Raw genomic sequence first — 13,825 nt, 5'->3', positions numbered from 1 at the left:
ACACTTCATTTATTTAATAAGTATTTATAGAGTGCTACTATGGTACAGGCACTGGATATTTAATCATGAGCAAATTAAAACAGACATTTTACTTCTCCTTGGAAATCTTACCAAGGATAAAAACACTGAGGGTGATCATGAGTGGAAAAAAACAGAGTTCTATTATCTAAAAAAAGAACTACCTGGTATGCTGGCTGCAAGAGCTTTAACAGCCAGCCACCAGACTCATATTAATAAAAAAGCCAAAAAAGTTACCTTTGTTCTATTTCTAGATGGAGAAAAAAAGAAAACTACAATGAACATCTATGTGTACAAATACTGTTTGGTATTTTAGATTATTACCTCAGGATATAGTTTTAGAGTAGAATTACTAGACAAAGCATATAATAACTTTTTTTGAGTTCTTCATATAATTTTCAAACTGTATTTAAAAGCTGTACAATTCAAATTTTCATCATCCACATATCAGAATGTTTATTTTTTGTTTAGCTTTTCTGCTTTTTCCATGTTTTTTCCAATGACCATGTGTTACCTTTATGATTAGGAAAAAACCCCACTATCTTTAAAAATTTAGTAATGTGGGGAAATGAGTTTAATATAATTGTAAGAAAAATAAAAAAGAACACAAAATTATCAAAATATATGATGGTTTTAATCATCTGAAAAAATATATACAGAGAAAAAAACATTAAAATATTGACAGTTGTTTTCTCTTAGGCTATGGGATGAAGGATGTTTTATCTATTTTTTCTCTTTATGCTTTTTGTGTACTTTCCACAATGAGTATGTTTTCTTTAATGACTGGAAAAGACTATCTGTTGAAAAATATGGTCTTTTTAAAATAGGGCAACCTTATGGTATTTTAACCTCCTCATGTTCTTATCAATATCATAGCAAGTTTATATTAGAAACGATTATCAAAAGAAAATAAAAAGGGCCAGATAAATAACCATGCAATACATGTCATGACTAATCCAATGCAGGTAATCACAAGCATCCAATGTAAATAGAAAGATGACAGACTAAAATCTGCATGGAACTTTCCCAACCTTTAAAATTTTTGAAAATAATAAATATTCTGTGGGTCCATCTTTTATTTATTTTTATAGTAGAAACCTAGCACAATGCTAACACTTGGTAGGTATTCAGTAAGTGTTTAATAAATGAAGAAAAATGAGATAAATGTAAAACTGAATTAGTGGATTATTAAGTACAGAAAAAGATTTTGACAGAACAATTTAAAAAATAATTTTCCTAAAAATGCAAGCCCTAAACTCCACACGTATAAAAGTCTATGCAGGCTGTATAGCTCCTAGCTATACTAAATGTAGATGATGTGAGTAATGCCCTCTAATATAAGCTATACATAAATCCTCTAAAAGGAAACCTTAAATTATACTGAATCATAAACATCAGGAAAAAAGAATCGATTAGCCGCCTCTCAAGCTTCTTTCTCATCTCACAAAACTGAAACTAGAGTTAAATCATGATATTTTTGAAACTAATTAAAAAATAAAAATGCTGAAAACATAATTGCCATTCAGTTACTGCACAAATTCCTATGTTGCATGTGAGTATATAAAATAACAAAAAAGAATCGACAAACCTGCAAATTACCCCTTCCAATGAAGCCTAGAAGCATCTGGATTTGAATCTGTGAGAGTTTCACCCATACTGGACTTTCAGAATACCAGACTGACAGACTGTCGAAGAGCAGCATCATATCCTCTAAAAGCTAACACAAAGGAAAAATTGAGAAATAAAAACATTCCATTTTCAAATCTACTGATGAGTTTTCCCAACAGTAATACAAATCATAAATATTTCAAAACTAATTCAATGTTCAGTTGGTAAAAACCAAAAGAATTATCCTAGTAAGAGTTACTTAACAAAAGTAACTATCACATCTGCGACTATCACATCTTATCCATGTTTATCACATCTGATTAAATATTAATGCTCTGAAAAGAGGGGATACAAAATTTCTTTCTTTGAAAGTCCTTCACTACCAAAAAAATAATTTCAAAGAGATGTTACTGTACCTTCTCAGTCCACATGTTCGAATTAACTAGTCCCTCTGACTGCAGAAAGTCCTGTATGATCAGCATGAGTCGGAAAGCATTTTCAGCAGTTACTGGATTAAATTTTGCTTCTCTGTTTTCTGTGACTGCCCATTCTAACATCTTCTGTAGCAAACTAAGTATAAAACAAAGTCCTCTTAAAACCATTTAAAATTTATAAAAATAACAGGTCACCAAAAAAAATAACCCAGCAACAACAAACGTCGTTATTTATTAATAGGAACGTACCTCCAAAGATACAGTATCACTGGCAGGTATAAGACACTGTGGATGGAATTTAGTAATAATGAAGCAACTTTTTAATCTTTGGAGTACTTATCTTTAATATACCTAATATGAAAAGGCAAAGTAAAAGTTACCTGTTTGACTTGACCTTGAAAAAGCTATGAAAATAATTCACATTCCAGCCTCCATGAGATACTTAAAAGTTTCTTTAAAACTGAAATTGGAGGGCTTCCCTGGTGGTGCAGTGGTTGAGAGTCCGCCTGCTGATGCAGGGGACATGGGTTCGTGCCCCGGTCCGGGAAGATCCCACATGCCGCAGAGCGGCTGGGCCCGTGAGCCATGGCCGCTGAGCCTGCACGTCTGGAGCCTGTGCTCCGCAACGGGAGAGGCCACAACAGTGAGAGGCCCATGTACCGCAAAAAAACAAAACAAAACAAAACAAAAAACTGAAATTGGAAATGTTAGGGAAGAAAGCCTTATGCCTTACAGAGAGTCTAGACCTATGGAAAAACAAAAAAGTAATTCTGTTCTAGTGTGCTGTTGATACAGTGTTCTATCATATGCAGGGAACTCAAAACTTTAGAGAAGTAATTTTCATGAAAACACTACTACCTTCCTTTAGCATGGAAGCACTCAAATTTGGACAAGACTGTAGAACACATGCACCAAGTGCTTAGATACTGCAGAAAACAACTTAAACAAGGAATATATAATCACTTAGAATCCAAATTAATGTAAGAATTAAATCTCCTCACATTGGAGTTAGCTTTGGATTTCTCTCTAGATCCCACTAGAATGGCAACAGACAGGAGAAGGGCTGAGCACAAAGCTTCTCCTTTTCTCTCTCTCTACATCCACTGAATACTGAATAAAGGTTCAACAACAAATATTATTTTGGACTCCTGCCCACTCTAAAAGGAGAGGGCATATCACCAAATGAATGCTTACATTAGTTTTATTTCATCTGATGGTCGAAGTAGCTCACTGGATATTCCTGGTTTAGTTAGTGCCGAAAACACTTGTCCCCGTTCAATCCAAGTATCGTCATCAGACTTTTCTAGTCCCTTACACATTACACAGTTCAAAATATTTGTCAGTAATTGAATAAGCTCTTCCTCACATCTCTATAAAAAAGAGAAATTAATATGAAATTATTAGAGGGAGGGGGTGTTAAAAGCAGATCATGAGAACCATCAGGTACATGAATTATAATCATTCAACGTATTTTTAAGGTGGCTGCATGAACCTGGAACTTTACTACGAAGGCCCTAGAGATGTAAAGATGAATAAGACACTGGCTTTGCTCTCAAGACACTCACAATTTGGTGACTTCTAGGCTTCTAATACCTTAGATCATGAGACTTGGAACATGAATAATACATGAAATTGTTAACAATCACACATTTCTGAAGTCAGACATAAAAAAAATAAAACCACATTTGGACAAATAAGGAATCTTACCTCTTGGTTTTCAAGTAAAGGGAAGTCATCATTAAAGCCCACATCATTTGTGATGCTGCTTTCTTTGTCAGACTGCACAGAAAATGACTTAGTGGACTCTATCGGGGATGGCGTGCTAGGCAAGCTGTCTGGCATTTGACCTCCACTATCACTCAGTTCACATGAATCAATTCCACTGAGATCTAAACTCAGATGTGAAGGGTTATTATGCCAGAATTCTCGATTCTCTGATTTGAAAGATAATTCTCCCATCAAGCTATCTTCTTGAAATAATGGTGTGTTCGAGTCTAGGGAGTGTCTATCCTCCAAACTCCACTGATCTGAAGACACATGAGCTGAGGCAAAAGAGCTGATTTTTTCCTCATCTGTCTTTTCATCAGAGTTCCTCTTCATATCTTCAGCTGATATATTTTTATCATTGTCTTTCATTACAACAGCCCTACCGTGCTTATGAAGAGTATTTCCATTTTCAAAATTTGCTTTTAAAAAAAGCCTAACTAAAGTGTCTTGCCAACCCACTTGTTGAGATATTTGATGTGCTGCATCTGGCTGGGACTGTAAAATCTGTAAAATCTGTGAAGAGATTATGAATGCAAAATTCGTCAAAAAGTGTACAGTACTTTACATCAACAACAGTTTCTTTTCAGCTATTTTAATGACAAAGTAATTTAATAAGAAACTTTGGAAGGATATACTTTCAAATGATTATATTCTTAACTAGATTAGAAAATATTTGGATGGCAGACATTGTATTTTTAACTAATCTGCATATTACTCATTGTATATCTAGAGTTGGGACTCAAATATTTGCTGAAAGATAAAAAAGGAAAAAAAGATAAAATAATCCTCCACATACCAACACACTCACGTCATTAATTTAATTTGGTTGGAGAAAAAAATATAGATAGAATTAAGGTATATATAAAATGTAATAAAGTTATATCCTCTCAACTAAGTACTTTCCATGAGCCTAGTACATTTGTTTAGTAAATACTGAACATCTACTATGTGCCAGGCACAGTTCTGGAACTATGGTTAGGGAGTAAACTAGAACACATAAGAAACTTTGACAGAACCTAGGTACACCAAGAATGTTTTCCCACCTCATTTTTTCCTCAGGCAAAGTTAATGTCTGCTTTTACAAAAGCATTTTTTTTCATTAACTCTACATGGTACAAACAAAACAAAAACTGAACTTTAATTCCAGAAAACTATTTCCAATGAGATGGATGCTGATATTTAGCTAGAATAAGAAACTGAAATTAAAGAGTAGACATTTACATGGCAATGTGTATGATCTCTAGTATCCCAACTGACTTCACATTTTTTGGATAAAAACAAGTTCTCAAACACTATCAGAAATGCTGTTAAGATCTTTAAGACATTTTAATCACAAAGCCAATAAACTTCTAAGTAGATGAAAAGAACTTTGGCTCCCAGTGTTTATAGAGTATCTCTTTTATCAGAATTTCTAACTCTGACAAACTTCATAGCAGGAAATGAGTTATGTTGGTACAGACTTCAAAATTAATGGTTCTTATGTACACCGATGCTGATATAGAAAGCAGTGAGTCGCAGTGAGTCATGATGACACGTTAAGTTTCTTTCCTCACTTAATGCCATCAATCAGTGAGCTACCTTTACTGTAGCAGTGCACAATAGCAATTTTAAACACATTAAGTTGAACATATTAACCTTTGGTTGGCAAAGAAACTTTTCATGATTTCATGACTTTAAAATTTTCAGACTTATTTTAAAGCAATTTTATAAACACGTAATGAATAAAAACTGGGCTGTACTGAAAGAGGTTTCTAATTGCACACTGAAAGGAAAAGGATCCATTTACATGACCTGCTTCAAGGAAAACATGCCAAAATCCATTAAAATGTAAAATGTGAATACTCTTTGACAGAAAAATTACATTTCATGAATTATGTCCTACATATGTATTACCATGGATAGGTAAAGACAAATGTAAAAAAATGTTCCTAACAGAAGTTTGTAAGTATGGTAAAACAGGAAACAATCTAAATGTCCATCAGCTGGGAACCAGATAATACTTTTATAGAATAGCCATAGAATAAAAAACTAGGTAGCTGTTAAAGAGAAAGACATATCCAGATTTACTGATGGAAAGGTACTGTGACATAATTAGGGAGTAAAACTAAAAAGAAAAACAAGGAAGCAAATTAAATACTAGACTGGTCAGTGGTTGCCAGTAGAGGAGAGAGAAGGATATAATCGGGAAGAAGCGCATGGTGTAACAATTCGCCGACTTAGAGGTTAAATGAGTGGACTGAAGGTAAATCATTGTTGGAATACACTCATAAACAAACTACGGAAAATCTTTTCCACAAAGGTTAAGAGATTCAGAAACTCTAAAATATGGTGTTTGCATTAAAAATGGTCACAACAAAAGGTTCTGAATAAAGAAAATATTCTCTGGTAATACATTTTTGACTCTGGAAAGGGCATTATTTCCAGGAGCTCATGTATGGCTAAGAAGAACAAATTTATATGCTGATTTCTTATGATTATATAAAGTTAATTCACCTCAAAAAAGGAAACTATAAAATTATGTCATATAAAAGATATTAAACTTATATCTGGTGAAAAATACTCAATCTAGAAGTTCTTCACAATACAACGATACTGCAATTTTTAAAGTACATCTTTAAAGTTTACTAACCTTTCTGCAGATGACTACCCTGACATTTATACGTGCTCTGTGAGATATATATACCACAGATAACAGATCTTTGAAATTAATAGCAGGATCTATGATGGGAAAAAAAAGTTAAAATTAAATACTAGAGAAAACCAGAGAAAGAACTGTGGTAACAGTTATATATAAAGGCTGACAATCATTTCATTTTTATTTTTTTCCTGCTGTCAACAACAGATGCCCTTTATTTTTTCCCCCAACTTTATTAAGATATAATTGACATAAAACACTGTTTAAGGTATAAAACATGATGATCTGATATATGTATATATTACAAAATGATTACACAATAAGGTCAGTTAACACACCCATTATCTCACATAGTTACTATATTTCTTTTTGTGGTGAGGACACTTAAGATATGTTCTCTTAGCAACTTTCAAATATACAATACAGTATTGTTAACTATAGTCACCACGCTTACCTTAGATCCCCACAACTTACTTATAACTGGAAGTTTGTACCCCTTGTACCTTCACCTGTTTCCCCCACTGCCCCAACTCTGGCAACTACCAACCTACCCTGTCTCAATTTTCTTTTATCACATGTAAGTGAGATCACACAGTATTTTCCTTCTCTGCCTGACTTGTTTCACTTAGCAGAATGCCCTCTAGGCTCTTATTGCAAATGGCAGGATTTCCTTCTTTTTTATGGCTAAAATTCCATTATATATATATATATATATATATATATATATACCACATCTTTATTATTCATTCATCTATTGATGGACACTTAGGCTGTTTCCATGCCTTGACTATTGTGAATGATGGTACAATAAACATGGGGTTGCAGATCATACCTCTTTGAGATATGATTTCATTTCCTTTAGATATATACCTGGAAGAGGGATTGCTGAATCATATGGTAGTTCTATTTTTAATTTTTTAAGAACCTCCACACTGTTCTCCATAGTGGCTGCACCACTTACATTCCCACCAACAGCACACAAGGGTTCCCTTTTCTCCACACCCTCACCACTAGCACGTATTATCTCTTGTCTCTTTGATAACCGCCAAACTAACAGGAGGGGGGTGATATCTCATTGTGGTTTTGATTTTCATTTCCCTGATAATTAAGGATGATGAGCACCTTTTCATGTATCTGTTGACCATTTGCATATCTTCTTTGAAAAAATGTCTATTCAGGTCCTTTGCTCATATTTTAATTGGATTTTTTGCTATTGAATGCTATGAATCCCTTATATATTTTGGATATTAACCCCTTATCAGATTTGACTTGCAAATATTTTCTCCCATTTCATAGGCTACCCTTTCATATTGTTGATGGTTTCTTTGGCTATGCAGAAGCTTTTTTAAAAAAAATAAATAAATTTATTTATTTTTGGCTGCATTGGGTCTTCACTGTTGTGTGCAGGTTATCTCTAGTTGCGGCAAGTGGGCTTCTCATTGTGGTGGCTTCTCTTGTTGTGGAACATGGGCCCTAGGCGTGTGAGCTTCAGTAGTTGTGGCACGCGGGCTCAGTACTTGTGGCTCATGGGCTCTACAGTGCAGGCTCAGTAGTTGTGGCACATGGGCTTAGTTGCTCCACAACATGTGGGATCTTCCCGGACCAGGGTTTGAACCCATGTCCCCTGCACTGGCAGGCGGATTCTTAACCACTGCGCCACCAGGTAAGTCCACAGAAGCTTTTTAGTTTGATTTAGTCCCACTGTTTATTTTAACTTTTGCTGCTTGTGCTTTTGGTGTCACACGCAAAAAATCATTGCCAAGACCAAGGTCAAAGAGTTTTTCCCGTATGTTTTCTTCTAGTATTTTCACAGCTCAGTTCTTACATTTAAGTCTTTAATCCATTTGAGTTAATTTTTGTGGGTGGTGTAAGACAGGAGTCCATTCTCATTCTTTTGCAAGTGTGTATCCAGTTTTACCAATCACATTTATTGAAGAGACTATCTTTCTCCATTAAGTATTCTTGGATTCCTTGTCAAATACTGGTTGACTGTACACGCATAGTTTTATTTCTAGGCTCTTGATTCTGTTACACTTGTTTATGTATCTATTTTTATGCATACTGCAGCATACTGTTTTGATTACTATAACTTTGTAGTATAGTTTGAAATACGAAAGTGTGATGCCTCCAGCTTTCTTATTTCTCAAAGAAAGAACTGTATGTAATAGTCATATAAACGCAGAAATAATTGTTTCATTTTAAATAGGAATTGTAGATATGTTCAAATTTTACAAAAACAATAGGTTTAGAATGTTTAACATCTCCCTGACTAAACCCTAAAAAGCTGTTCTTTTATTTTGATTGCCTGAACATACTGTTGATACTGCTTGGATCTTATACTTGTATTTATCTTTTTATGTACATGTCTTCTCAATGAGATGATAAACCACTCAAGACAAAGAACCTTATCTTATACCTTTCTGAACCCCTAGCATCTGACAAAAATTTTATAGTTTGTTGGAACTACTTACAAAAAGGTTCATAAAAGCAAAATTAGAAACAAAAAGGAATATCTGAAATTAGTTTTCATTTTCCCTTTAAGAATTTAAGCTCTGAAAGGAAAAAGAATATCTTGTACATATTTTCTCTAGTGTCCTTTTCGTTTTACATAGACTGAATTATTTACTAATCACTCAGTCAATAAACATTTACTGAAGGCCTACCAAGTAAGGTACTATGCTATGCTCCGGGGAGACAAAAACAACAAAGGTACATTTGAAACAGTACCCAAGAAAAGCCCTGCTGAATCAAGTAATAGGTAATTTTAAAAGCAACCTGAGGAAAGAGGGGAAAAGAAGAAAGAATTTCAGAAGAAAAAAATTCAGGGCCATCAAATAGAATTACATGACTATGAAGAACATTTCTTAAATGTATCAATATTTTAGCCTTAGTCATACCTGTATTTATAATTTGATTGGTGAGACTTTTAATGAGAGAAGTATTAACAGGTGCTTCATTAAGAAGGAGCCCTAATCCTGAGTAGCCAACTTCTCTAAGTCGAATACGTTGTTTACTTCGTTCATAAACGTTCGTGCATTTCAACATCTGTTCCATAACCTGGTCACAACAGTAATATATTCTCAATATAGAGAACTAAGAACGATTGTCACTTAGGTTAATATCGAATAAATATTAGTGTACAATGTTTCTAGAGTATCATTTTATTCCTCAAGTATTAAAAAAATAGCACTAAATAGGGAAGAACACTCCATTATCTTGCTATCATTAAAAAATAAATTTAAAAATGAACTGGACTGAAATGCAACTGCATTTGAATAATTAATATGTTTAAAACCCTAGTTTATATAAATTTCTTGGTAGATGAAAGGAATACTTTAAAAATTTCTTTTAATGGCTACAGTGTAGATGGAAACAAATCCTGTAGCTTGCAAGAGGAACAAAGGTGTGCTCTGAAAGAAAACAGAGATACTTCTAGATCAATCTAGTAATCTATTTATGTGACAGTTGTCAAAATAATTTTCAACAACGAGGAAATACTTTGTGAAGCAACCCATCCATATGCTAAAATGGAAGAATGAATTAGTAACCCCATACTTCTTGGAGTTAGATCAATCTTTTACAAAGTGAGATACTGAAAGCCTATATGGAAAGGGTAATCTTGGCAAAATAATATCATGAACAACCCTGCAAGGCCATTTTTGAAGAAATAACATTAAATCTCCATATAGGAACCCTGTGTGGGCAGATGTTTTAAAGAGTAGCCTCAGGGGTCAACCATAACCAATATTCAAGAGAGACTATGTAGGACCACTTTTAATTCACTTTTGTTTCCAAAGTTTAAGAATTCCAAACATAGGCAATCCAAACATGACCCCACAAGTAGACTTTATAATGTCATACTAATGATGTAAGGGGAAACAAATGTCACAGGCAATTTGGCATAACAAACATGAGAATAAATCATGAAAAAAAAATGTATTTGCAGCAGAAATATGACCGCCTTCTTTAATTTTAGTTAACTGAAAAGGTGGAGTGGGCTGCTTCAGCCGAAGTTCAAAGTTTGGGATATTTTAGATAGCTTAATAAAATATGTCCTACACCCTTTAGCAAGTTATTAATTTCTCTGCCTCAGTTTCTTCATCTGTAAAATGAGGATAATAATAATATCCACTTCATAAAGTTGCTACAAGAGCTACGTAAACTAATATATAAAAAGGGTTTAGTGCCTGATAAACAGTGGATGCTAAATAAGCTTAGTATGATCTGCCACACAGACCCACTGTAAGTCAAAAGGGGGATAAGAGGTTCTACGTTAGTATGGCAGAGTAGATTTTCCACTGAAATTATTGATAAGATTACAATATAATTAGTTTTAAAATACATAAACAACAAAAACATGATAAATATATATCAAAACAAACTGAACAATTTAAAATTAGATGGAAGTAGACATGAAAAAAAGAATTTACATTCATAGAATGGATATGTTCCATGTAAATGCATACACCCACAAATGTCCCCAAATATAAAGACTCTTAAGACATGTTTGTACCTTAAAAATGATTTCTCTTAGTCTGTCAGAGTATTTCTGATTTAAGAGCAAGGCATAAAGTATGTCAGCATTTCCTGGTTCAAACAGCAGTAAGAAGAGTTGACCTCTAGTTGGGCTGGTTCGTAGGAGACTGAAGAGTATGTCCAAAATTCCAAAAAGCTTTTAAAATTAAGCAACACAAACAACCACACTCATTATATGGAAGCATAAATAAAGTCATAAACCACAAATAGTTATTTAAGTCCTCTATACCCTCATGTTCTAGCTTAACTGGATTATTTGATGTCTTCTGAACCGTCCTTGCCTTTCCTCCATTAGGCTTTTGGCTTATTCCATTTCCTTTTGTATATCCTCTCACTACTCACATTCACCCGCTGAACCATTCCTACCCTGCTTGGTCCATATGAAAAGCCATCTCTTCCATGAAGCCGTTCCTAGTCTCCTCAACATGTAACACTCTCCAGTGAAAACCTCATGGGACTTCATATTTCTTTTATAGATATTATCATACTCCTTTTGTTTCATAATTATTTATAAACATTTCTTATCTATCCCTGCCTCCATTAGGCTAAAAATAAGAATGATACTTCTTTCATCATTAAATACCTACAATATCTAGTATTACTCTATGTATATGTATAATAAAAGTGTTCAATAAATAATTGTTTGACTAAATTGACCAAGAAAATATCATTGGCAATGAATCATAGCAGGTGACAATACAGCTATCATGAAATAAGATGATTATTCATTATTCTAAATATGAGAAGCTTTTGAAGTAGTTCAACCTTATAAGGAAATAGCCTAAGTTAACTCTTCTATATAATACCAATTATGAAGTCATATAACCACTGAGTACACAATGCATATATCATGATAGAGGGCAAAATATTTGAGTCAACATAAATCAAGGATGCTCAGATTTGGTGTTGAGAGTGGTATACCGAAAGAGCACAGAAAGAGCAGTAAATACACCTGGGTTATTTTTCCAGGTATATCAGCTGTGTAACTTTTTAAGTCACCTAATCTCTCTGAACATATATTTCCAAATGTGCACATGAGAAGAATAATTCCTGGTCTGTATATTTTGTATCAGTGGTCAAATTCTACCATGCATCAGAATCACCTGGAGGGCTTGATTTGGTCATAATTTGCATTTCTAAAAAATTCCCAGGTAAGTGGGTCCATACATTGAGAACCACTGTCTTAAAGGGCAGTTCTGAGGTAAAAATGAATAGTGTACATAGAAGTATTTAAAAATAGAAATACAATTATAATTTACTCTTTATGCAAAATTTTTACGAACCTATGATGTATTAAAATTCATGTTACAAATCTGCCTAGTAACTTTGATAACAGTTAAATATACATCATGTGGCCTACGAAAACAGATTTTAGAATTGCCAGAACAAGTATTTCCACATACTGTTTTCTAGCTAATATTTTACTATTAGCTAGAAAATAAATGTTTTATTACACTGCCATTTATTTTATTAAACTTTCAGTTAGGAGATAAAATTTACCTCTTTAACTGCTTAATAATATTATATGTGACACTATAAACATTTTACTCTTAAAATGTTATATTACATGTAAGTTTAAAAGTAGATGATATAGCAACTTAATTATTAAAAAGTAATAACAGATTTATCCAGAGCATAATACCTGTTCTTCTTCATTGATAGCAGATATATAACCCATAATACTTTGTATCTCTTCATGAGTTCCGCCTTTGCACAGAAAATATTTAATTAGTCCATACAAAGAAGTCCTTATTGTTCGAATATCATCTAGAGACAGCTCACTATATTTACTATCACTCCTGAAAGAGAAAGTAAATGGGCAAGAATTGAAATTTTAAATTTTTATATTTTTGTACTTTCATATATAAAAGATTTCATAGTTTAAAAGAAGTTGTTTCCGTGTAATTATTAGAATTCACAGCATCTTTGGCTTCTTTTTCTTTTTAAGGAAAACCTTTTGAAGTTAGGAGTTGCAATGACAAAGACATAAATAGTTAAAACAGCTTATATTTATGCAATACTAAGACAAAAATTGTTAAAACAGCTTATATTTATGCAATACTATGTAGCAGACACAGTTCCATGTGCTTTACACATTATTAAATCATTTAATTTAATCCTCAAAACAACCATAGGAAGTCATACAGTTTTATTATCTCCTTGTCACAAAGCAGAAAACTTTAGCACAGAAAAGTTGAGTAAGTTGCCTATGGCTAGACAATTAATGAAACATAATATTCAAACCCAGTGTATGTGATCCACTGTTCATCATTTTAACCTTCACAACATCCTGGCTCTCTGAAGTTAAAGGTATTAGAACTGCTGGAAAATAAACAATCTAGATGTTCCAGTCAAGTAACAGAAACAATATCAAACTGAGAAGGAGTAAGGATATCATACCCGTAATAAATCCTAAGTGTATCTAGGAGAAACTGTACACCATACTTCTTTCGGAAAACTCTCCTGCTGTCCTTGATGATGGTGGAAAGATACTGTATGTGACCTAAAATAGAAAGTTCACTCTTCAATTATATACCTAAAATAAAGTCACATAAGTAGTAATACATTTCTAAAACAACTATAAAATTTATCCAACAGCCTGTTCTCACCAATTCGAAAGGGAAAATCGCCACGGTTCCAAATACGGAAGTCAAAGAGTAAATACTGATACATTTGTTGCAGGAGCTGCATATTTTTCTCTAATGATACCTGCTCAATGAGTAACTGAATTGCCATCAATACATTAACATCCATCAAGGTGCTTGGCACCTGAAATCCAAATAGAAGAGGGTTCTGTAAAGTTCAGTTTAAATAACTGTCATTAAGA

General features: G+C 33.4%; 1 protein-coding gene across 1 annotated transcript in view; it reads right to left on the bottom strand.

Annotated features, from left to right (window-relative positions):
* Positions 1-13,825, bottom strand: part of NBEAL1 (neurobeachin like 1) — a 174,246-nt gene that overhangs the window by 76,966 nt on the left and 83,455 nt on the right. Inside the window, exons 21-30 of the mRNA XM_065881211.1 lie at positions 13,608-13,767; positions 13,399-13,501; positions 12,641-12,797; positions 10,976-11,134; positions 9,360-9,519; positions 6,457-6,545; positions 3,768-4,340; positions 3,255-3,430; positions 2,043-2,196; positions 1,607-1,735 (exon numbers count right to left, since the gene is read on the bottom strand). Of these exons, the coding sequence (XP_065737283.1) occupies positions 1,607-1,735; positions 2,043-2,196; positions 3,255-3,430; positions 3,768-4,340; positions 6,457-6,545; positions 9,360-9,519; positions 10,976-11,134; positions 12,641-12,797; positions 13,399-13,501; positions 13,608-13,767 (1,860 nt within the window). The remainder of the gene's footprint in view (positions 1-1,606; positions 1,736-2,042; positions 2,197-3,254; positions 3,431-3,767; positions 4,341-6,456; positions 6,546-9,359; positions 9,520-10,975; positions 11,135-12,640; positions 12,798-13,398; positions 13,502-13,607; positions 13,768-13,825) is intronic.

The sequence above is a fragment of the Phocoena phocoena genome, chromosome 7, assembly GCF_963924675.1.
Source record: "Phocoena phocoena chromosome 7, mPhoPho1.1, whole genome shotgun sequence".
Taxonomy (NCBI): domain Eukaryota; kingdom Metazoa; phylum Chordata; class Mammalia; order Artiodactyla; family Phocoenidae; genus Phocoena; species Phocoena phocoena.
Note: the sequence above shows the minus strand (reverse complement) of the source record. Positions and strands in the feature narration are given on the sequence as shown.